At 35.2% G+C, this 24,846-nt stretch overlaps 1 protein-coding gene across 10 annotated transcripts in view; it reads right to left on the minus strand.

The window, feature by feature from the left end:
- Positions 1–24,846, minus strand: part of FRYL (FRY like transcription coactivator) — a 242,165-nt gene that overhangs the window by 103,621 nt on the left and 113,698 nt on the right. For all 10 annotated transcript variants that reach the window (XR_009052491.1, XM_057725531.1, XM_057725528.1 and 7 more), the window contains 7 exons: positions 23,785–23,838; positions 20,723–20,862; positions 19,801–19,897; positions 10,140–10,219; positions 9,677–9,757; positions 6,258–6,426; positions 5,876–5,968 (listed from right to left, as the gene is read on the minus strand). Coding sequence is in view for 9 of the 10 variants with exons in the window: in XM_057725531.1 (XP_057581514.1) it covers positions 5,876–5,968; positions 6,258–6,426; positions 9,677–9,757; positions 10,140–10,219; positions 19,801–19,897; positions 20,723–20,862; positions 23,785–23,838 (714 nt within the window). In the remaining variant the exon portion in view is untranslated. The remainder of the gene's footprint in view (positions 1–5,875; positions 5,969–6,257; positions 6,427–9,676; positions 9,758–10,139; positions 10,220–19,800; positions 19,898–20,722; positions 20,863–23,784; positions 23,839–24,846) is intronic.

Below are 24,846 nucleotides of genomic sequence, written 5' to 3' on the forward strand. Positions count from 1 at the left end.
TGGGAAGGAAATCCAAAAAAAATGGAATATATGTATACGTATAGCTGATTCACTTTGCTATATAGCAGAAACTAACACAACATTGTAAAGCAACTATACTCCAATCAAAATTAATTTAAGAAGGGGGGGGGATTTGGACAAAGACATGCACACAAGGACAGTACCACGTGAAGATGAAGGCAGAGAACAGGGTGATACTTCTATAAGACAAGGAAGGTCCAAGATTTTCAGTAAACTACCAGAAGCTAGGCAAGAGGCATGGAATAGATCTTCCTCACAGCACTCAGAAAAAAATCAACCTGCCCACACTTTGGTCTTAGACACCTAGCCTCCATAACTGTGAGACAATACATTTTTGTTGTTTAAGCCACCTAGTTTCTGGTATTTTGTTAGGGCAACCTTAGTAAACAAACTACAAAAGCAAACATGGCATAAAAGAATTAGGCAACATAGTAATAACGGACCACAGTCAAGGGTCTTTCTTCCTACAATCTGCTCCTTTTGAAGAATTACCTTAAAAACTACAACATAATCTCAAATATCTGGCAAAACAGATTCTTCAGACAAGAGGGAAACACAAATGACAATTCGGGATGGATAAACAGTGTTTCAAACCATTTCTAGGAAAAGAAATTGGAGTACATGCACTAATGGTAACAGACTAAGCTGACATGGTTTTATAAATGATCATCTGTTTTATTTCTGGCAAATGAACCTATTCTCACGGTTAAAACTGAGGTGGAAGTGAGGTCAGGGGGTATCTGACTCAAATTACTTACAAATTTATAATTCATGACTTCTGTTTGTACTCGTTCAAAAAACCTTCAAATATTTAAGTATAAGTATATACTCAAAACTGGTAAAAAAAAAAAATCATGCCAATCACTACGACTGCTATGTCATTAATATTTTAAGTTCTTAATTTTTCTTATAATTCCCTGTCCATCTTTTCTGAACATGTTCTAAAGACAGGACCTGAATACTATAAACCAATCCATATGAACATATAGATCACACGTCAATTAATTGAGTATTTAAAAATAAAAGGCAAAACAGTTAAATTTGATTCTCAATATGAAAATAAATTTCTTCATTTTAAAATATTTTAAATAGAATAAAACCTTAATTAAGTGAATGTACCTAACTTCCATTTCTAGCCAAGGTGGTGTAAAGGGGGCTAGACGTATCATCTGAAACAACCAAAAAATGAACAAAATAGATGAAATGATGCACAAAACATTATATATCAGCCAACAAAAGAAAGTAACCCCTGAGGAATGGAAAATAGATAAGGCAAGTCCTTTGATGGCCCCAGCTTACTGCTGTGTGAGAATTTTCAGGAAAGAAATGGAAGTATACCATTGTGTATGGTTTTTACACTACACATGAATGGTAGAATATCACTTGAGGTAGACAACGATAAGTTAAATATGTATACCATAAACAATAAAATGACAAAACAATGAGATATATAGCTAATAAGCCAACAAAGGAGATAAAAGAATCACAAAAATATTCAATTAATACAAAAAATAGTAGAAAAGGGGAACAAAGAAAAGACAGGAAAATTAAAAACATAATCCGAAGATGACAGATTTAAAATAACTATCAATAATCATATCGAATATATGTGGTGCCCAATTAAAAGGCAGAGATTGTCAGATTGGATAAAAAAGCAAGAACAAACCATCCTGCCTACAAAATAATAATAATAATAATAACATAAATATTTTAAATATAAAAACACAAGCAGATTAAAAGTAAAAAATGGAAAAAGATATACTATCCTTACACAATCAGAAGAAACCGGGAGTGTCTATATTAATATCAGACAAAGTAGATTTCAAAGCAAAGAATATTTCACAATGATAATGGTGTTAATTAAAAGAGGATATAACAATCCTAAACATACATGTGTCTCATAATAGAGCTTAAACACACACAAAGCAAAAACTGACAAAACTGCAAAAAGAAATAGACAAATCTACACTTGGTCAGATTTTAATACTCCTCTCTCAATAATTGACAGAACAAGTAGAGAGGAAATCAACAAGGTTATCACAGAGTTGAAGAACACTATCAACCAATTTGCCCTAACTGGTATTTAAAGAACACTCTATCCAACAGCAGTATACATAGCCTTTTCAAGTGCACATGGAACATTCATCAAAATAAATGATATTCTGGCCCAAAAAACAAATGTCAATGCATCTAATGGGATTCAAGCATACCAAGTATATTTTGCAACCACAAATTAAAAATGAATAACCTAAAGATCTCTGGAAAATCCCCAAATGTTTAGACATTAAATAAAATGCTTCTAAATAACCCATGGATTTCAAAAAGGACAGCAGAAAGTATTGAGCATTATGAAAATGAAAACATAAGATATCAGAATTTGTGGGCTGCCACCGTAGAACTGCTTAGAGGGAAATGTATAGCATTAAATACTTATATTAGAAAAGAGAAAAGGTCTTGATGACCTCAGCTTCCACCATAAGAAACTGGGGGGGGGGGGGGGGGAGAGCAAATTAAGAGTAAGTAGAAGAAAAATAATAAAAATCCAAGTAGAAATGAGTTAAATAGAAAACTGAAAAGAAGAGAACATCAATAAAGTCAAAAGCTAGTTCTTTGAGAAGATCAATAAAAATCAACAAACTTCTAGCCAGACAGATCAGGAAAAAAAAAAGGAGAAAAGTCACAAACTACCAATATCTGGAATGAAAGAGGTCACTACAGCTCCTATAGGTATTTAAAGAAATTAAGGGACTATTATGACCAACTTTACTCCAATAAATTGGATAATTCACACAAAATGGACAAACTCCTTAGAAAAACGTGAAAGCTTACTCAAGAAGAAATAGTCTGAGCAGCCCCCATGAACACAGATAAATGCAAAATTTCTCAAAAGAAAAAAACTTAGCAAATAAAATCTAACAATATAAAAAACCAAAATCTTATCATGACCAAAAGGAGTTTAGCTCCAGAAATATACAGTTGGTCCAACATTTGAAAAATCAATCAATGTAGTTCACCAATATTAACAAACAAAAAAGAAAAACTATATGATTACTTCAGTAGACAAAGGGGAAAAAAAGCATTTAACAAAGTCCAACATTCATTCCTGAAAAAAACCTCTTAACAAACTAGGAATGGAAATAAATTTCTTCAATATGACAAAAGGTACCTATGAAAAATCTACAGGTAACATCATACTTATTGGTAAAAGACTGATGGCTTTAGCCCTAAGATGTGAATGGAGGCAGGGAAGTCTGCTCTCATCACTTCTATTTATCCGTGTACTGAGAGTCCTAGCCAGGGCACTAAGGCCAAAATAAAATAAAATATGCACATTGAAAAGTATTTTGAGCACCTGGAAAATGAAATTTTAAAACACTGCCATTTATAACAACATAAAAATATGAAATGCCTAGGGCTAAATTTAACAAAATATATTTGAGACCTGTACACCAAACATTGTTTTTTTTTTTTTTTTTCCAAACATTGTTGACAGAAAATAAAGACCTAAGTAAAAGGAGAAACTATGTTCATGAATTTTAAGAATCAATATTAAGATGTCTGTCCTCCCAATATATTGATTAATCAAATCCCAATCAAGTCCCACTAGATTTTTGAATGGACTAAGTGATTCTAAAATTTATATGGAAATGCAGTAGACCTAGAATAGTTAAAACTTCTTTGAAAAAACAAAGTTGGAAGATGTATACTACCTGCCTTCTAACCTACTATAGTAATTAAGATAGTATACCACTGTTGTAAGAATATACACATAGATCAATGGAACAGAATAGAGTCAGAAATAGACCCACACAAATGGAGTCAACTGAATTTTTTGACAAAGGAACTAATGGAACTAACGTACTTAGAGCTGTCTTGTCAATAAACTGTGAAATGGTACAGGAACAACTGGATGCCATTTGCAAACACAAAAAGAATTAAACAAAACAAAATTTCAATCCATACCTCATACCATATACAAAATTAACTCAAACTAGATCACTGACCTAAAAGTAAACCCCAAAACTGAAATACAGAAAACCTCTGTTACCCTGGGTTAGGCAAGACTTCATAGATACCAAAAAGCACAACTTATAAAAGAACAAACTGAAAAATCAGACTTCATCAAAATTTAAAACTTCTCCTCTTCCAAAGACATAATTAAGAAAATGAAAAGACAAATTATGGACTAGGAGAAAATATTCACAAAGTTTATATCTGACAAAAATCTCATATTCAGAATATACAAAAAGTATAAAAATATCTCTCTCAAAACTTAATCAGAAAATATCCCAAGTTTAAAATCAGAAAAAAGATTTCAACAGACATTTTGCCAAAGAAAACACACAGACAGCAAATAAGGACAGGAAAAGACGCTCAAAATCATTAGTTTGGAGGGAAGTGCAAATTAAAAGCACAGTGAGATACCATGACACACCTATTAAATTGGTGAAAACTAAAAAGACAGCCAAAGCCAGAGTTGGTGAGGATATGGAGGAAGAAAACCCTCACACACTCCTGGTGGGGATGCAAAACAGTAAAACCACTTTGGAACACAGCTAGGCAATTTCTTTAAGAGTTAAACATACACCTACCATTTGGTCCAGCAATTCCACTTCTAGATATTAACCCAAAGAAAATAAAAGCACATGTCCATAATCAGGCTCATATGTGAATTTCATAGCAGCTTTACTTGCAACAGTCAAAAAACTAGAAACAACCCGAATGTCCAAAAACACGTAACTGAACTGTGGTATATCCATACGATGAAATACTAGTCAACAAGGAATAAACTGCTGATATATTCTGTAACATAGCTGGAACTCAAAATAATTATGCAGAGTGAAAGAAGCCATAAAAAGAGTCTCTACTGTAAGATTCCATTAGTATAAAATTCTAGGAAACCCAAAACTAAGCAGAGGAATAGGGAGAAGAATAATGTGGGATGGGGTGACGGGGGATTAAAAAGGAACATGACGAAACTTTTGAAGTATGATGGGTACGTACATTATCTTGATTGTGATGAAGGTTTCACAGGCATATATATATGTCTAATTGTATACTTTAAATATGTGTAGTTTATCAATATTATCTCCATAAGTGTTTTTAAATGAAATTGTATGTATATAAAGAATATCATTTACACAGCAGTATGTAGTATACGGAAAGTGAGTAGCATATCACACACCACAAAACAGAAACAAAAACAAAAAAAACCCAGGAAACAAAAAAACTAGCATGTCTAAGTATTCTAAATCCCTGAATCCTATTCACCATGCTACGTTACTAGTAACTACAGAATTCCTTTTGTATAACACAATGAATTCAGACCTAGAAAAGCTTCTATAAATCTGTTTCCCTAGAAGTTACTGAAATCATATTTACAGCAATCATATTTTCTAAATAATTTAGAATACATATTTTGACAAATATGATGAATATCATGGCTATTGTAGAAATTTACTTTTAAAACTGAGACAATCCTATAAACTCTAGGATATATGTCACAGTATCTTTAAATTCTTCAAAGGCATTAAAATGGCTGCCATCTTCTAAGGAGCAAATGCCATTAAATGCAGTGTGTTACACTGAGCTACTTGAGAGAACTATTACTTACAAATACTCTGCGTTCCTAACAGTCTCTACATCTTAAGGGCCTGGGCTTGTTCTTTTAATTAAAAGACTGATCGATGCTCTTCTGGTATCTGTCTAATAACCATTTCCCCCACACCCCCATTACATTCAGTTTCCACTTTACTGTCTATGAGATTACCAGCAAGTAAGAATGTCACATGTGGTAACTTCTTCAGCAAAAAGGTACTTTTAAAATACAATATAAAATTAAAAATATACTTACAGCAGCTACAGGGATAAGAATCTCCACAAATAAACCAGCAAGTGCATGTTTTATATCTTTATCTTTTACTTCTAAGAAATACTGAGCACATTCCTTGAGAGGGAAAAAGGTATATTAGATTAACAAAGGAGGAAGATTACAGAAATGTTAATATCACAACAGTTTTGTAAATACTCCAAAATTTTACCAGAAAGCTAAGCTCAAATCATGCTCAAATTTAAAGAGAAAATTAATTCACACTTGTGACAATTCAATGCTTGGGGTAAGGAATGAGTAACAACGTTATTAATTTATATTTGTTATTTTTCTTTTAAAAAGTCATGAAGAGCAAAAACAACCAGTTAGGTTAATTCTAATTACTGCACTTGAGAAGGCAGATCACCTGCATGAACTGAAATGATGCTTCAAAATCTTCTACAGGATACATTTTCACTCGGAAAAATTTCATTCCCATTATTAAGCTGATGACGCTTTGCACCACATGTGGACTTTGTTCCTTTTGTCGCAGTTCTTTTAATTCTGTCACAAACTTCTTCCTCACAGCCTGAAACCTTTAATATTCATGGATACACAATTTGATATGAATTAAAAACACTTGTTTCCCACATGATATTTAAGGCTGACATCAAAAAGTATTTTACCTAAACACAATCTCCTTTCTCTGCCCTCATCAAAAGTACCCAGAAAAACAAACGGATGAAAACAAAATTATTTTTTTTCTAAATTTGCTGTTCATTTATTTTTTCAAATCAAAAATGCCTAAGGAGGAATTCTTATTTCTTAATAGAATTAGAATTTCTTGTTCTTACAGTACCATCAGTACAGCATAATTATCATTTAATAGTTAATAATCATCATAAAAATAAGATCTATTAACCCACCCACAAAACATCCATATGTAAATCAGAGAGTGTCTCTAATTTTTAAGGCTCCTTTTGGTAAAGTCTGAAATTTGAGTTATATGGATATAGTCTCACGTGTAGTCTCCAGTCTACACATTTGTTCAAAGAGATAAATCAATCAATTGTAGGCTACTAATTAACTCAAAATTATCATCTTACACTGCAGAAAAACTGAAGAAGATGAGTGGGAGGACACTGGTCTCAAAATGTGAATAAGCTAAAGAATCAAAATGCTTTTGAAATGTTGAGCAACATCCTGGATTCAAAAGACTACAACAGTTAAGTCTACAGTTTTTCTTTGCTTACACTGGAAAAAGATATTTGATAGCTTGTTTATCAATAATACTTCATTTTTCCCCTCTATATTATGAAATACCTAAAGGTTTTATTGCTAATGTTACTTGGAGAAACCAGTTCTTGAAAGTTAAAATGACAAACGAAGCATACTTCCCAATGGGCACTGAGTACATATGAATTAAATATGGGTGTTAATGAAACATGGGTACATGATAGGAAGTATAACTTCTCTATTTTCATTTCAGTCTTGGAGAATACAACACTATTTTCCATGAAGAATACAACACCATTTTCCATCTTTTACAGAAAGAAAATATAAAGTGGATAAAAATTTTCCCGTTGCAATAATATTAGAATTCAGGTTTTCTCTTTTATTAAATTTCTCATAATAATTATTAGTCACTGTAGTCAAAGGAAATGCACAGACAAGATTCTAAAACACCCCAGCCTTTTCTCTGTCCTCCCACCTCTTCCCCATCTCACCATCTTTCCTCTCAAATGTTGGTGCCATCAGCCCAACCTCACAGGGATCCGTCCACGTTTTGTCCCATGCTCGTTGTATGTATGGGTGGAAAACACCTCAGTATTGCTCTGAGTGGCATTTCTCTTACAACTAGGCCAGTGAGGCTGAGCATCATTTCATAAATTTACCATTGGCCATTTAGATTTACTATCCTTACCATCCTAGATTTAACTTAGCTATGAGGTAGGGTTCCTCTGGGTCCAACTTGCTCATGTATTGTTTAGCATCTCTAACTTATATTTCTGATAGAAAATCACTTTCAATAAAATTTAAAATGTCATGAACTACTGTGCCACAAAATGAAATAGAGGGAAGGGATATGGGAATATATGTATAGCTACAGCTGATTCACTTTGTTGTACAGCGGACACTGGCACAACAGTGTAGAGCAATTACACTCCTGGAAAGAAAGAAAGAAAGAAAGAAAGAAGAAAGAAAGGAAAGAAAGGAAAGAAAAAGAAAGAAAGAAAGAAAGAAAGAAAGAGAGAGAGAGAGAGAGAGAGAGAGAGAGAGAGAGAAAGAAAGAAAGAAAGAAAGAAAGAAAGAAAGAAAGAAAGAAAGAAAGAAAGAAAAAGAAAGAGAGAGAGAGAGAGAGAGAGAGAGAGAGAAAGAAAGAAAGAAAGAAAGAAAGAAAGAAAGAAAGAAAGAAAGAAAGAAAGAAAGAAAAAGAAAGAGAAAAAGAAATAGATTGTTGCTCATGTTTATGTAGCTATATTCCTGAGACAGGGATTCGTTGCTGATTAAATATAAATGCAATATTAAAATATTATTGTCTATATCTAAGTCATTTCATATACTCCAACTACGTTCTAAGTTCTACAGCAATGGGTATACAAGGGTCCCTGGTAAATTACAAAGGATAAAAAATAAATAATGCTAAATTAAAAGATATTAAATACCAAATAATAAAATACACTGCTTAATATTAAAATCTAAACTACTAAATATTAACAATAATTGTGTTCGCTTTCCTAGAATTGAAAAAGGTTGTTATATTACGATTTCAGGGCCCAAGAAAATCTAAATTGACACTTCTTTCCTTACAAATTTCCCAGTAGCAACAAAGGAAATTAAAAATCTTCCATAGTCTTTAGAGCAAGCACAAGACACTAAAGACAAACATCTCTTTTTACTGTTTACGATAATGATGGTTCAATACAACTCAATGCATGTAACTCCTAATGAATAACCCTTTTTATGGAGTACTCAAGTATTGTTAGCTGTCCTTTTTGGTATGTCTTCTACGTACTCAAAACTCTGTTCAGTATTAAAACAAAAAAGATGGTTAGAAGGAAGACACTGCATTGCTATCTCAGAAATAAAAGCACTCAATTAGAAACTATTAAAAGTAATTAGCTTCAACAAGAGTTCTAAAAGAAAGATTTTTAAAAACACTTCTCATAGAACTGTGAAAAACAGGGAATAAGGTAATGACCTGACTATTCTTGGCAATTTCTGACATCCTCAATTCAGGTTTTATGGAAAACCCCAAATAATGAAGACAAATTGAGGAACTAAGGTATGGGTATCACTTAAAAATCCTCTGAAGGGCTTCCCTGGTGGTACAGTGGTTAAGAATCTGCCTGCCAATGCAGGGGACACGGGTTCGAGCCCTGGTCTGGGAGGATCCCACATGCCACAGAGCAGCATAGCCCGTGTGCCACAGCTGCTGAGCCTGCGCTCTAGAGCCCATGAGCCACAAATACTGAGCCTGCCCGCCACAACTACTGAACCCATGAGCGTAGAGCCCATGCTCCACAAGAGAAGCCACTGCCGCAATGAGAAGCCCACGTGCCACAACGAAGAGTAGCCCCTACTTGCTGCAACTAGAGAGATCCCATGCACAGCAACAAAGACCCAATACAGCCAAAATAAATAAAATAAAATAAAAATAAATTAAAAAATTTTTTAAATCCTCTAAGGAACAGAGCAGTGAAATAATAAAAGGTGAAGCAGACTTTACAATAACTCTATGGAAAGAAAAAAAAAGATCTAAATCTGTCAGGGTCTATTAAATTAGTAAGTAATGAGAATTCTAAAATGCAAAACAAATCAAAATCAGTGATTTATAAAACTTACTTTGATTGGGCAAGAACGCCTATCACTTCTGCATATAAATCTGCAATAATATGCACATTCCCAGTGTTGGTTCCTGAATACCTAAAATAGCAAAAGAACAAACATTATTTCATTAAGTTTTTCTACCAACGCTCTTTCTTCGTAAATCTGAAAATTCCTTATCAGGGTGTTGTATAAATTTTCTCTGAAGATTCATTTGTAGGATGATAAAAACCACATGAATTTTCTTCTATCTCTAGATTTTAATTTGCCAGCAAATTTAACCTGATTCTTATGAATTCAATCAATGGTTTTAAGAATCATTTTTACAAACTCTTTGTAAAACTCTTTCTTGTGTGGATTAAAAAACACAGGAAGATAATTGCTTTGAACTTCAAAAAACAAATGATTCACGAGAGTTCAAGTTAACAGTCTAAATCTGGACTGCAGATAAAAGCAATAACCCCATAAGTATTTTACTTACCCTTCCTTATGTTTAAAGTGCTTAAAAGCTAAGTTTAGAACTTCGTGAACTAAGGGATCGGGCACAGGATGAACAGGAATCTAGACAGAAAAAAATCAAGTGTTTGCTAAACAGGTAATAAGTCTTTTATGAGTATTCTCATCATTTCAACTAACCAAATCAATAATCAATTTTAATTTTCATGATTTGATCTACTATTAATCTGTCAATCTTCCCCTTTTCTAAGAATGCTACTATTTTTCTCTAAGAATTTAGTTGAACATCTATTTTAACAAGCTCTAAATTCAAAAATATTAGCTTCAAAATCACAAATCTTTAAACTATGGACTATAGAGATGAAAAAATAGTCACTGTTGTTACTACAACTGTCACTGTCAGAAAGTTAAAAACACACTCATGGCTAACTCTCTGCAACACCTAAAGGAAAGCAACCTTTGACTGAGCCAGGCCCGTATTCCACATAGTCTGATTTTCTATCATAATAATACAAAAAAGGGACTCTAACTTTCCCAACAATTTAAAATTATTTACGGTTTTATTAGAAATTTATCATTTAAATATGTTTGTTTTGTTTAGTTCTCTAAAAATTACGTGCTAGTTCCTAAAATGGAAAATACACCAAAGCATTTAAACCAGAAAGTAAAATCCCTGTCCCTTCCCCCATATATAATCACTACTGGTATACAGCTACTTCCAGGCTTTTTCCTACACACACCCACGCACCCACCTTATTTTTTACTTAATGGAATGATGCCTCGTTCCCTGTCAGTACTTAGCTCCTCCTTACTTTATTCAGCAGCCATGCAATACTCAGTATATATTATAATTTACTTAATGAGCTCCCTATTAATGCCCATTTCATTTCAGATTTTTAATATTCAATATATATATAATGTTATACAATAAACATCTTGTGCATTTAACATTATTTACTTGCATAGTTCCATGGGAAAGAGTCCAAAAGGAGGAACTGATGGGTCAAAGATTACACAAGTCATCATTGATATAGATTCTAGTTCTTTACATGTATGGGTCTATTTTGGAGCCCTCTATTCTATCAATTTATACACTCAATACTAAAATCATGTTGTCTTAATTAGCAGCGCTTACTAATAAGTTCTAATGCTTGGCACTGCCAAGTCCTCCCTTACTTTTCTTCAGAGATAGCTTGGCTATTGTTCTTCCCGATTCAATTTAGAGCCATCTTTTCAAGGTCCACAATAACTGTTAGGACTTTTAGTGAAGTTGCAATAAATCTATAGATCAATTTGGGGATAACTGTATTCTTATATATTTACATGAAACATCTTCCCACTTCTTTAAAGGCTTTCAGGAAAGGTTTATAATTTTCTGGTTTTGTCCTTTGTTATACTTATTCCTAAGACAATAAACACATGAAGAAATGCGTGGTTTTATCGTAATAAGGAGAATGAAAATACACAAGGTATCATTTTATACCGATTTGATGGGGGAAAAAAAAAGTCTGATGATACCAAAGAATAGAGATAATGTAAATGAATGAGATTTCAGAAGTTTAAATCAATTTTCACACAGCCTGCAATCTAGCGAAGATCAAAGCACGCAACTGCGGAATATGACAGCTTGGCATAAGGATTGTTTTGAGCTGAAGGCAACTGAGAAACAGTAGATGCAAGAAAAACTCTCCACTTTCCTCCTTTCTGCCTAAAAGCCGTCTCCCCTCCCCTTTCCCATACCAAGAAGAGAACAACCATTGTCACCAGAAACAGAAAGTTAGCACCAAAATGGATCTACACAAAGAAACCTTACTAAATAGCCCTTATCTTCCATTAGTTCCCCATATGTAACCCTCTTCCTTTGTCTTATCACTTCTCCACAACGTATTCCTCTTTGTTCAAATAGGTTCTCAGGTCTAACCCTTCTGTGGGTCTTCACTTCTTTTCTGTGAAGGCCTCCAGATGTGTATATAATAAACCTTTCCTCCTGTTGATCTGCCCTCTGTCAGTTTAATCTGCAGGGCCCCGGCTACTAAACCTAAGAGGAAGGAGCTCCGCTACACTAGCAATTATACACATTATAAGAAAATAATGATGTTTAGCTACACACTTTATAGATTAATTTTAGTAACACAATATTAAGTGAAAGAGTAAGTCCCAGAGGACAATAAACAGCATGATACAATTTTTTAGAAAGTTCAAAAACAAGAAAAATTTAATGTATTATTCAGAAATACATGAAAACATTTTTTAGAATTAAGGAAATAATTAACAGAAAAATCAGTATGGTGGTAAGAAAGTAGCCAGGGAGTGAATTAGGAGAGATTTACATAATTAGGCTTAAATTTTAGGTAATAGTCGAGTTCTCAGAGTCTCAGGTGGTAGGCTCACAGGTAACCATTATATTATAAATAAAAAAATACATAGGCAGTCATGCAGACATCAATGACAAAAGTGTGTCTTGAACTAGGATCATGAGTTATCCAATTCTGTGCACCTGGGAACCAATCAGGACAAAACACATAGGAATTCTACATTTGCTTAAAATTGTTAACAATATCGTTTATAGAACACCTCAACAGGATGAAACTGTAATAAAAATATTGAACATAACCAAGGAAGCGACAAACTAGACTGGGGAAAATAACAGAGAGTTATAACCACTCAGAGATGATCAGAATGCTTGAGGATCTGATGCAGAGATTTTTATTTAAAATGAAGATAACATTTCTTACAAAGATTTATCAGGAGCTTATCAGGACAGGGCTGAATTTAGGCCTTAACAATGATCAGGAACGAGTTCAAAACTAGTGAATATGAGAGAGACATCAGATGAGAGTAAGGATACTTAAACTGTAACAAGGGGCAAGAAATCCAACAAGGAACTATTTGTTTACATTTACTCATCTCGAAGAGAAGGTGACTAAATTCACACCACGCTAAGGAGAGCACCAGGACTCTTAAAACACTGTCTCAAGCAGAAGCAGGCACAACAGCGGACACAGCTTTAAAAGGCTCACGGTGAACCTTTACTCCAGGAATGACAGCTATAGCCTCTTCTTGGCTAAGTGGCTCGGTATTTATTATTGACCAGAGGAGATCAGAAAGAACATTCATCTGAGATTTCCTAGAAATGGGGACTGTCCTAAAGGCCTGTATCTGAAATTCAATTAGAAGAAAATGCACTACGAGGGAGATTCCCATACTTTCCTATCACAAGATCAAATAACGACTAAGTGAGTAAGCAGCTGTGATCCAAACTCTTTCTAGGTCTCAGGTAACCTTTTAAAAATAACCTGATGATACAGGAAAGAAAGGAAGCTTATGCATCAGTTTCTAGAAGCTGAGATTTTTAAATTCCACGTTAATAACAGAGCAGAACTTGAATTGATTCTACATAGTAAAGCGGGAGAACTCAGACTCTAGAATTGTCTGAACCTTTCTCCCCCATTGGTAAACTGAAATTCTAAACCCAGAATTTCTCTAGCAATTAGGGATACTTTAAGTAGGAATTTTATGATTGACTGCATAATTATAAGCTTTTCAATCTTTTATAGGCAGACATAGCCCATCACTATAAAAGTATAATAATCACATCTCACTGATATAGGAATTTCAGAATACTGGCTGGTCAATTATGTACAATCTTGGCATGGCAATCTTTTACATGGTACCTTGAGTATCTCTTCTTTGACCACACTACTGATCTCATATTAAGAAGAAACTAAAACCAGTATCCCCAAAGTGCTCCCTTAAATTTACACCAAGCTGCTCAACTTATTATTATAAGTAAACTATAATCAAATCATTGTATAATATATAAAAATATTTTCTTTATTAGAAGGATAAAAAGATGTAGAAAGACCAATGGATGCAGAAAGACCAATGGTCTTTCTACATTTTTTTATCCTTCTAATAAAGAAAAGCCAAGCTTCTCTTTTCACTAGTTATGTAACCTGGAGGAAGTTTCTACTTCTTTACCAGTAAAAACTGTAGATAACAGATTCAAACCCTATAATTACCAGCCCTGAGAGAATGCAAAACTGGGTACATTACAACTAGAGACTGATTCTTGTTCTCTCACCTTTTCCACCCTTCTCTAAAAGGGACTAGGACAAAATTCTTACCTCCTAGGAGTGTAGGGCAGATGAAGGAACTAGAATAGAGGATGGAGATATTGCAGACAAGGCCTGGTAGGGAACCCAGAGCCTGTTAGGAGACAGGGAGGCAGATGTATTTTCCTAGCTTGATCTTTCCTGCATTGGGCCAAACAAAACAGGCCCCAAGGTAAGAAAAAGGTTACTAAAGTGACTGCTGTTGTCCCGGAAGTCCCACTAAGCCCAGTGATTATCCCATTGATGGTTAAAACAAAGTAAAAATCTACCACTAGGTGATGCCACACATTAGTCGGAAATAGGTTGCACCTGGATCCAGCAGCCTGACTCCCAGAATTTACTCCAGAACTCACAGCGCTAATGCAGGCTGGCCCTGGACACGTCAGTGACCTTGCAAAAATGTAACACTACATTTTATGTGATTTAATTTTTTGTGCCCCACTTACTGTGCTGTGTTGTGGTTTTACCATACTGACCTCCTCACAGGGATGTTTAGTGTGCCCTAGGCCAGAGATGTGAAATACAAGTTAACTTACACCTATACTTTCTCCTAAGCAGTCTTTATTTGCTCCAGTTACGCCAGAAGTCTAACACTGACAGCTAGAGACACTACTTAGTCATGCTGTGGGCTCTCTATTACTATCGCAATAATGCTGCCAACAACACTTTTCATGTGTCTGTGTGCTGGGTATTACTTTGGCATTTTATACACATTATTTATAACACTTACAGCAGCCTTACACAGCAGTATTTGTCCCCTGTTTTACAGATGAGGGGCCTGAAGTTCAGAAGTCGGTGCATACTTCTCTAAAATTACTGTGTGCCCAGTTTCTGATATAAGAAAATGCATTTAATAAATGGAACAAATGAGGAAAGAAAACTTCCAGTTTTCTCATATTATAGCTAGAAAAGAGACAGAGAAGCAGAAGTGAGAGAAGAAATATTATCTCATCTTTAATTTTTGGAAGAAAAAAGCACAACCTCTAAAAATTTTAAGAAGGAACAAGAGAATGGTCAGACGTTCTTGAAATTACTACCTCTCCCCTTATTTACAATAATAAAAAAAATATTCCCAAGTTGAATCTCCAAAACAAGGGGGGTTGGGGTGGGGAAGAATCCCATTTCAGTTTATAGAGAAAAAGTTCTACTTTCATGAAATAATATTCCCATCTACAGTATCAAGAATTTTTCAGATCTTGCCATTTGTGTGATCTGAGAAGGAGCTCTAATTCTATTTGAACATTCAAGAAGGCTATCTCTAGCAGACTCTGAAGAATACCCAAGTTTTATTCCAAAGCTATTCCCACCACCACTTCCCCAAATCGAATGCTTTTAGCACATCATGAAAGTAGAAAACCACAAAACCAGGTTCAGACACGGACGCTGGGCAGTCCGCAAGGTGCATTCATGATGTAAATGACCAGCCCTCAGTGCAAAGGAGAGCAAATAAACTCATGGCTCAGCAAGATCACAAGTAACTCCATAACCTTCAGGGCTGCTCAGCAACAGCTAAAATGCTAATGTTAAACCTGAACATACTAAGGCTCTACTCCTCCTTCTGATACTTCGCAATAAGCACCCATAAAACGAAGCCAAGCGCTTGAAGTGGCTCATAAGCCTCGTTCCCCACTCTTGTTTGTTGCAACGAATAAATGTATGGCTAAAATTCAATATAAAAAGAAAACTGCCTAAACATTCTAAATGTATAACGTTGTTTAAACACTGTTTAAACATGGGTTCTAAAGCCTCTGGTACTAATATGCTAATATTTGTAGTTGGCCATGACCCCAAAACTATTCTTCTTTCTTGAAAAAATAAAATTAGTCCTTTATCATCTTGAATTAACTTTGTTCCCATGGTGAGTCACACTAATTTCATCATATTTATATAAACTCAATCCCTTCTCTAACTTATGATTTAAACTTTAATTTTTTAAGATGCTGGCCATTTCACCTAATTTTCTATCACTGATTTTTACCAATAAGAATAATTTTATTTAAAAAGCGAACTAGCTTTATAATCTTCAGCAAGTCACTGCAACTGAGAACATTTATCTATACGATGAAAGCAACAGATAGCATTTACTGGACACTTTCCATGTACCAGGCATGATCGCATTTAGTTCTCACCACTCTTTTACAGAGGAGAAAAGAATTAGTGGGTAATGGCTTGCCCAAGTTGCACAGCAAGTAGATGACACAGCTGGAATAAAAACACCGTGGCTATCTCCCAAAATTTATTATAATGACCAGCTGCTACAAGGGATACAGAGTTCTTTGTGCATTTTGAAGAGTTCTAAATATGTGATGGGGACTCCCCTGGGGGCGCAGTGGTTAAGAATCCTCCTGCCAATGCAGGGGACATGGGTTCAATCCCTGCTCCAGGAATCGAACTATGCCACGGAGCAACTAAGCCCATGTGCCACAACCACGGAGACTGTGCTCTAGAGCCTGCGAGCCACAACTACTGAGCCTTAGTGCCACAACTACTGAAGCCCATGCTCCACAACAAGAGAAGCCACGGCAATGAGAAGGCTGCACATTACAATGAAGAGTGGCCTCCGCTCGCCGCAACTAGAGAAAGCCTGTGCGCAGCAATGAAGACAAAATGCAGCCAATAAATAAATAAATTTATCTGAAAAAATGTGATGATGACACATAATAATGTGCGATAAAGGCATGACAAATTATTCAAGAAACAAATAATTTATAATATATGAGGTCAAGAACTAACCCACAAGCAATATTTACTCCTTTTAAAGACTGACCCAACCATGTATAGATATTTCAATACTCCCGGGGCTGTCCAGCTCATCAAAATAAAACTGAATCACATTTGAATACATGTATATTATATGGGACAAAAGTAAAAGTCCTATTAAATTCAAGATATGCTACACTGATTACTTTCCAGAGCTATTAAACCCTACATCATTTTGCTACAGAAAAAAATTGGGTTCGTTTGTCATGATATTTCAGAAACTTCTACTGATTTTTACTTCTTTTCTTTCTTTTTTAAAATAAATTTGTTTATTTATTTATTTTATTGGCTGTGTTGGGTCTTCATTGCTGCACACAGGCTTTCTCTAGTTGCGGCAAGTGGGGGCTACTCTTCGTGGTGATGCATGGGCTTCTCATTGCGGTGACCTTTCTTATTGCAGAGCACGGGCTCTAGGCGCGTGGGCTTCAGTAGTTGTGGCACATGGGCTCAATAGTTGTGGCTCACGGGCTCTAGAGCACAGGCTCAATAGCTGTGGCGCACTTAGTTGCTCTGCAGCATGTGGTATCTTCCTGGGGCAGGGCTCGAACCCGTGTGCCCTGCATTGGCAGGCAGATTCTCACCCATTGCACCACCTAGGAAGTCCTTTACTTATTTTCTATAGTTTTATTAGTTTTGAAGAAGTTAAAAAGATTTCCTTTTACTAGGAAAGACAAAACCTATATATGATTTTTTTTAAGTCTTTATTGAATTTGTTACAATATTGCTTCTGGTTTGTTTTTTTTATGTTTTGGTTTTTTGGCCGTGAGCTTGTGGGATCTTAGCACCCTGATCAGGGATGGAACCCACACTGAGCCTGCTGAAAGGATGTTCTTAGGTTTATAGATTTCAATGTTTTTTTTCTACCAGAAGAGCTATCTGGACTATTATTATTAATATTTTTTTTTAAGATTTTTTTTTCAATGTGGATCATTTTTGAGTCTTTATTGAATTTGTTACAATAATGCTTCTGTTTCATGTTTTGGTTTTTTGGCCCCGAGGCATGTGGGATCTTAGCCCCCCAAACAGGGATTGAACCCGTACCCCCTGCACTGGAAGGCAAAGTCTTAACCACTGGACTGCCAGGGAAGTCCCTGGACTTTTATATTTTTAAAGGAAGAGAAGGAAAAGGAGGACAAAGACAAAGACGATGGGGAGGGGAAAAGGACAGGAGAGGAAGAAGAGGAAAAAGAAAAACCTCCAAGGAGTTGTCTGTGCACTGAAGTTCTGAAGTCAGTGCAATTACGGGCAACTTTTAGATGAGAAGAGAGACACCGCTAAGCAGAAGAAAATCATGGGAAACAAAGGAGAAAAGGCACGATAGAGCCTCGATGTCAGTGCACGGAATTGGCAATTTCTTTTGCTGGAAGAAGAAATACTCTTTGATTTAACGAAGTAAAGAAGTGCAAATGCTGATTACCAAACCCCTCACAAGACCCACCTACATTTAGCACATAAGACACGCCAGGGATCAACCACAATGAGCCCTAGTCCCAGTCCGTTCAGGGTACAGTGTTTCTGGTCCTCAGCTCCTCCTATATCTCTACTGACTTCAGCCTTAGCATCGTAGGATCCCAGCTAAACTAAGATCACAGATAACAAATCTGGCTTTCAGAAAGCACAACTTTCAGAGGACATTTCTTTCCCACATCTATTAAATAAACCTTTATGGGAGGTACAAATTAAAGTGATTTTACCCTTGAGTAGTGCATTTATCTATTTCACATATTCAAAATTATTTTTAAACAAAACAAAAAATTATTTTTCAGATTTCAGATATTCAGATTTCAATGTCTTTTCACATACATTGTAAAAACAAAGGCAAAGTATGAATGATTATATAACTCAAATATTTTTTATTGGCTATGTTAGAAAAGACTATCAAATCAATTAACTTTTATATCTTATTTGCTGTTTCCTCTCATATTATATATTCTATTCCATTTTATACAACAAAAACAAAACGCCTTGTCCGAACATGTCATAAGCAAAATATGATTTTTTTCTTTTTACGTAGCCTGACTTTTTTTCAAAACATTACAGTGTGCATGACTGGAAACAGATGGATCATCTTTGAATGATATATATAACTTTTTAAAGACTGCAAACTACAAAAACATACTTTCAAATCAGTACAGGTATTTATACATATGCTTGTACTGATTGTGAATAGTAAAAATATGTAACATGGTATATCTGACACTATTGACATATTTATCTCTTTACTATCTATGCCATTCAGATATTGAGCTCAGGAGTGCAGTACCTAGAACGATGTCACCCAATAGTAGGCATTCTAATGTTCACTGAATGAATAACCATAAATAATTCATTATCCTGAGGTCTTCTCGCTTGTCTGAAGACCATTTGTACTTGACAATTCAGTCTTCCTCAAGTCAAATCACCCCTGTTCCTCAACGATCACTCCACAATCACTGCATGCTGAAATGCAGGCTTGAGGGCTAGGCAGAGAATTTCTTTGAAAGTGGAGGTGAAAAGCGACTGAGGTAGGTGAATGACAGGCAGACTACAGTTGCAGCGGAAAGCCCATATTTAACACAGTTTTTATTCAGCTCCATTCTGCTGACATGATCTCATGTCTTGGATGGCAAACAAAGGTAGAAAGAACAGGGAGTGGTAGGTACAGGACATGGAACCCCCAGGCAATCGAAAGAAGTATAATTAAATTCTGGGAATTTTGTATCTGTGGGCCAGAATTTTGAATATAATATCCTATATATAAGGTAACTGAAACATGAAGCCAAATTAGCAAAAGATAAGAAATACAGACTTTGCAGAAATAAAAGTGCTTACCTGCTTTAGAACTTCCACTAAAACTAAACAAAAAATGAAATCTACCGCTAAGTCTCTCCTTTCAAGAAGATAATCTCTTTCACGTTGCTGTTCATCCCTGAAACAAGAATCCCAAATTAGGATTGCACTAAAACTATAAATCTGCAAACAGCTCTTGATTAGTACTTCATGTTATTCACCGAGTTCCTAGTACACATGGTGTCCCACAGCAAATGTTACAAGTTTCTGTAATAACCCAGAGTATATATTACATGTTCTTGTGTTCTTTCTTTCTTTGCACGTTAGGAACTTAAACGCACATCTCACTATTACATCTGTCAGAAATTAAACCTAATCTAAAAGAATTAGTGAGAGGAAGAAAAACATGAAAATACAGTGCCAAGTCTAAGCTGAAAAATCACAAGTGGCATCTACTGAAGTCCAATTCTAAACCATGGGCCATCACCTGAGCACAAACAGATGATGTACTTAAAGCCATGACCTCCGGGGAAATCTGAAGAAGAAGTTAAGTTCCAGGATTTCACACCAAGAAGAGCCTCCTGGTATAAGAACACAGGGTTTCAGCAGTCTTCCTGTATCGCAATAGCTGTTTCCCTTCACAAACCATGCGAACAGGACTTTTTTGGAATACTTTCTTAATTCCTTCCATGATTGTTAAAACTCCTCACTGAACTACTGAGATGACACTCCTGAAATTCAGTTTTGCATGACTAGTCCCAGGGATGACTCCTGTAGGGCAGCATCTACTTTGACTGATACCTTCCCTTGATTTACAGTTTAAGTGTGGACTATCTTTTACCCTTGTCACCACTTCATAACAAAAGTAACCAAACAATAACAGTCATCAGTCGGTTAACACTATTACCCGCTTCAATGGAAGTGTTTTGAGCCCAGGTAGAAGAGTAGAAAATGAGCCGCTTACCCCTTAGATTTTGTGCTAGATCGAGGCCTATACTCATAAGATTCATCTTCAGTTCCATTTTGGCGTCTGTACCAGTCAAACAAGGTGCGAAGTAAGGAAGGGAGACAGTGCTCTGCTACTGAGCTCATAGAGCTTATCAACTGAAAATACAAGATGTTACCAGAAGATAAAATATAGCATCAAAGTGCCATACTCCTAACTCTACCAGCATCACTTAGAAATGAGTAACATTTCTAGAATAAAAAACCACTAAACACAGTACTTTGAGAGCAATAAATGTGTTTTAAAATAAAAATAAGGGCTAGGGGTTTAGCCAATTAATAAAGGGAGCTAAGTTTCACCAGCTATTAAAATTTACCCAGATGCATCCAGTTTAGCTCAGAGGCTTTCCACCTTTTTCCTGCCTCCATATGCTACTCGCATGTGTAAAAACATGACCTTCGGTAACATCCTGATTACACACATGACACCTCTGGGTGAACTGTAACACAGAACATGAAACAACCACACCGACTTCCTTCCCCTGGACAGTTCTTCTCTGCTCACATGAATGAAATGTTCTAAAATGTTGCCACTAGGAGAGAAGAAGAAATGCAGAAACAGAGAAGACTACACCCTGTTAGAATTGTGGGAAAAGCTCCACTCTACTCTGTGCTGCTATGACACCGAACAGAGAATTATAATTACACAATTAATTTGTGATACTCACAGATAAACATATTAGAAATGTGTTGTATACATGCTTTTAAAGCTTAGAATATACAAATGAACAGCATGAAGATAAATGAAGTGGGATGGACACCTGCAACTCCATCTGAGGCATCCCTTAAACTACCTGAATTGCAGGTGAATTATCAGAGTCATTTCATGAATGAACCCAACTTGCCTGTAGTGATGGTAAGACATACACCAGCTACCATGAGTCATCCCTAAGATCACCCTTCATCTTGAGGATCCAGAGAAAAAACATTCTCTCTTCATAAGAAACTCTGTATCTGATTCAACCCATTGCTTGTAAAATTAGTATTTTAAAATTAACATACAGTAAAACATGTTTCACTTTGCTTTGCTTAACTAAAAAACTACAGGTTGCAGGAATACTCAAGGTTTTGTTCAGTTCCACAACTGTAGGAAGTGTCAGTTAATGAAGATACATTGATACGTCTAGGAATTAAACATTTATTTTTCCTAATATTTTATATTTGCATATAAAAAAGAAACAATTTGACTATGTATACTATTTTTCTTTTTTTCATGATCTCTGCCTTCCTTTAATTATGCTTTTATTTATAAATTACCATAACGTGACAGGTGAATAGTTTCTAATACAGGGAATTAAAGTAAAAACAAGATTCTAATTTATTTAACCATTTTTGAAAATTTATATTTCATTAACAATGAACAGTGTCACTCAAAGGAAATCTCTTTTAATATCTAAAGAAGGAACAAGAAAACACCATCTGCTACTGTAAATATATATTAAAGCAGTTTATCCCATGCATAACTTTTTATCATGAAAAAAAAATCAAAGTATGGGGCATGGTAATTTATAGTCTTATTAATCATTTACATAAAAATGAAGTTTTCCTTAAAATGTTGTTTAATAAGATTTCATATTCTGATTGTTCATTCATCATTAGTAAGATGGATTCAAGATGTGAATAATCTAAATACTTTTAAAATAGTATATTAATAATACATTAATAATAATTAATTAATAACTAGTAATAATTAGTACTTCTTGTAATGGCATTAGGATTTGAAAAAGTTTATGTGAGGCGATCTTACTATTACTGTAACAGAAAACTAGCCTTCTTATTTATGGTTTCTTCTTAGACAAGCGGCTATTTACTAAGTGTATTTACTAAGTCTATTTACTAAGCTCACCTAGGGAGCTGTTGTAAAGTACAGGTGCCAGAGAACTGCTCTTGGTGAATCAGAGTCAGCAGAACTGGAGTGGGATCCGGAAACACAGTATTTTGGTAAGCCTCCACCACGTATTCCTAACCAGTCATCTTTATTTAAGCAAGCGGACTAATATGAAAATTAACTTCTATTTCCTAGATATATAATTATGAGAGGAGTAGCTCAGGAATACTAGATGGCAAAAGAAAACCGATCTGGGTTATTAGGTTTTGCAGACAAACAACATATAATGAAATAATTCTTGAGCAAACAGAATTATGACAAAAATAACACTTGATCAAACATTCAATATCAGCAAGAGGAAAGAACTGACATTAGAGGATTACCACTGAATTTTAGATATTGGAATTCTATATAAAAGTTTTTGGTTTGGGGTTTGAGGTTTTTATCTTCTTTTTAAGCTTCTTTGGCTTTCTGACACAGACAGTCCACTTGGCCTTTGCAAGGCACAGCTGCAAGTAGTTAATGCCTCTTAGGGCAATCCTCAACTACTGGAGATGGGGGCTGCAGATACATGCTCCAGCCCTACATTCTTCAGAAAGACAAATATGGGCGACATTCTGTAAAATTCTCAGGATGGAATGAACCCCCAGTGCCCAGAGCGGTGATCTCTAACAGTTGTTCCTCTTCCCTGCTTCACTCTCTCAAGTCTCCTCCTTGGAATCTCTTTTCCAGAACCAAGTCCTTGTCTCTAGCTCTGCCTTCAAAATGGGGTGGAGAGGGAGACAACCAGGCTGGATGCTTCAAACATAAAGGTTCTGAGAGCCCCAACAGGAAAAGATAAATGATAAAAGGTCAAATATTGTTATGTAAAAATTGTATACAAGGAAAGATGGAGGGATATAATTGGAAATCTTCTGAGAAATTTTCAAAGGGCATAGTAAAGAGGGTACCAATGAAAAGCAAAGTTTTAAAATGCTTAATGAACAGAAATCAATAAAGTTCACAGCTCATTCTATGAACTATAAAGTTCACAGTTCATAACTCACTCTGTTTTGTTAAAAAACAGACTACCAGTTCCAGACTGAATCTAGTGTATAAAGACATACAGGACCACTAAACAGATGTATTTGGATCAGACTGTTAGGATAAAGATGTTCCTTTCAGGAAAAAATATTCCCCCCACATTGGCATACCTGGTCAAACTGAAGATCTTCACCCCTCTGAAGAGATCTAGATAATGGCTTCTCCTACAATCAAAAACAAAACGTAAAACATTAGAAATCGTACACATAATAAACAGTGGAGATTTGTGAGTTGGTCTTGTTTTCGTTTTCATTTGTAATTAGATTGTTTTAAGGAAAGGTTCTAATCTACTAATACAAGCAAAATTTACTATAATTAGTTTAACTTAGAAGAGTGCATACAGTGTGGCCCTTCTGTCGGCCCTTCTACCTCCCGGACTTGCTGCTTCTCCCCCACAGAGCTACTTAACTTACTGAACAGAAGAGATGTCTCGGATTAAGTTCAAAGATGTTATGACTGATTCTTCTGGTGAGATTTTTTAGGATGATGTTCTAAACGTTCTACATTATGCTTTAATACTGAATTTTTATCTGAAATATATGCCATAGAAAAACAAATGCCATTCTTCCATGAAAAAAAACTAGAATTTAGAAATGTGTATATGCTGAAGTTTATCTACGCAACAGCCCAAATTTCCTTCTCTCATTTATTACTACCTTCATGAAAATAAACTCACAAATGTATTTGCCACTGAAATTTAAAAATTCCTAATCTATCAGAGAATCATGTTTCTAACTAATTTTATTGGGGTCAGTAAAATACCTGAATTCTTAATAGGGAAAGGTTTTTGGCATGTCCTCGGCACTTGAGCCCTTATACGCTAAGCATGATTTGGTAATTATCTTGCGGACAAGTCTTCTATCTCTAAAACCAACTATTATACACCACAAACATACAACATGATGAGGATCCTGTCCCATAATATATATGACCAATTAACTAGCTCTAAAATTTAAGTAAAACAGTAAGTCTCATAGCAAGTCCAACAGAACATTATTTCTAAAAGTACCTAAAAGTTTGAAAATTACTGAGCTAGCCTAATGTGAATTGTGTATCTCCTGGGCTGGAGGTGGTGTAGGAGAGATAATAAGCTGTTTCTTCCCAACTTATTTGACTTATTTGATCCCCCTCACTTGATCCCTCTTTTCACTGTAATATTAAATTGAAAGGTC

The sequence above is a fragment of the Hippopotamus amphibius genome, chromosome 3 (assembly GCF_030028045.1).
Source record: "Hippopotamus amphibius kiboko isolate mHipAmp2 chromosome 3, mHipAmp2.hap2, whole genome shotgun sequence".
Lineage (NCBI taxonomy): Eukaryota > Metazoa > Chordata > Mammalia > Artiodactyla > Hippopotamidae > Hippopotamus > Hippopotamus amphibius.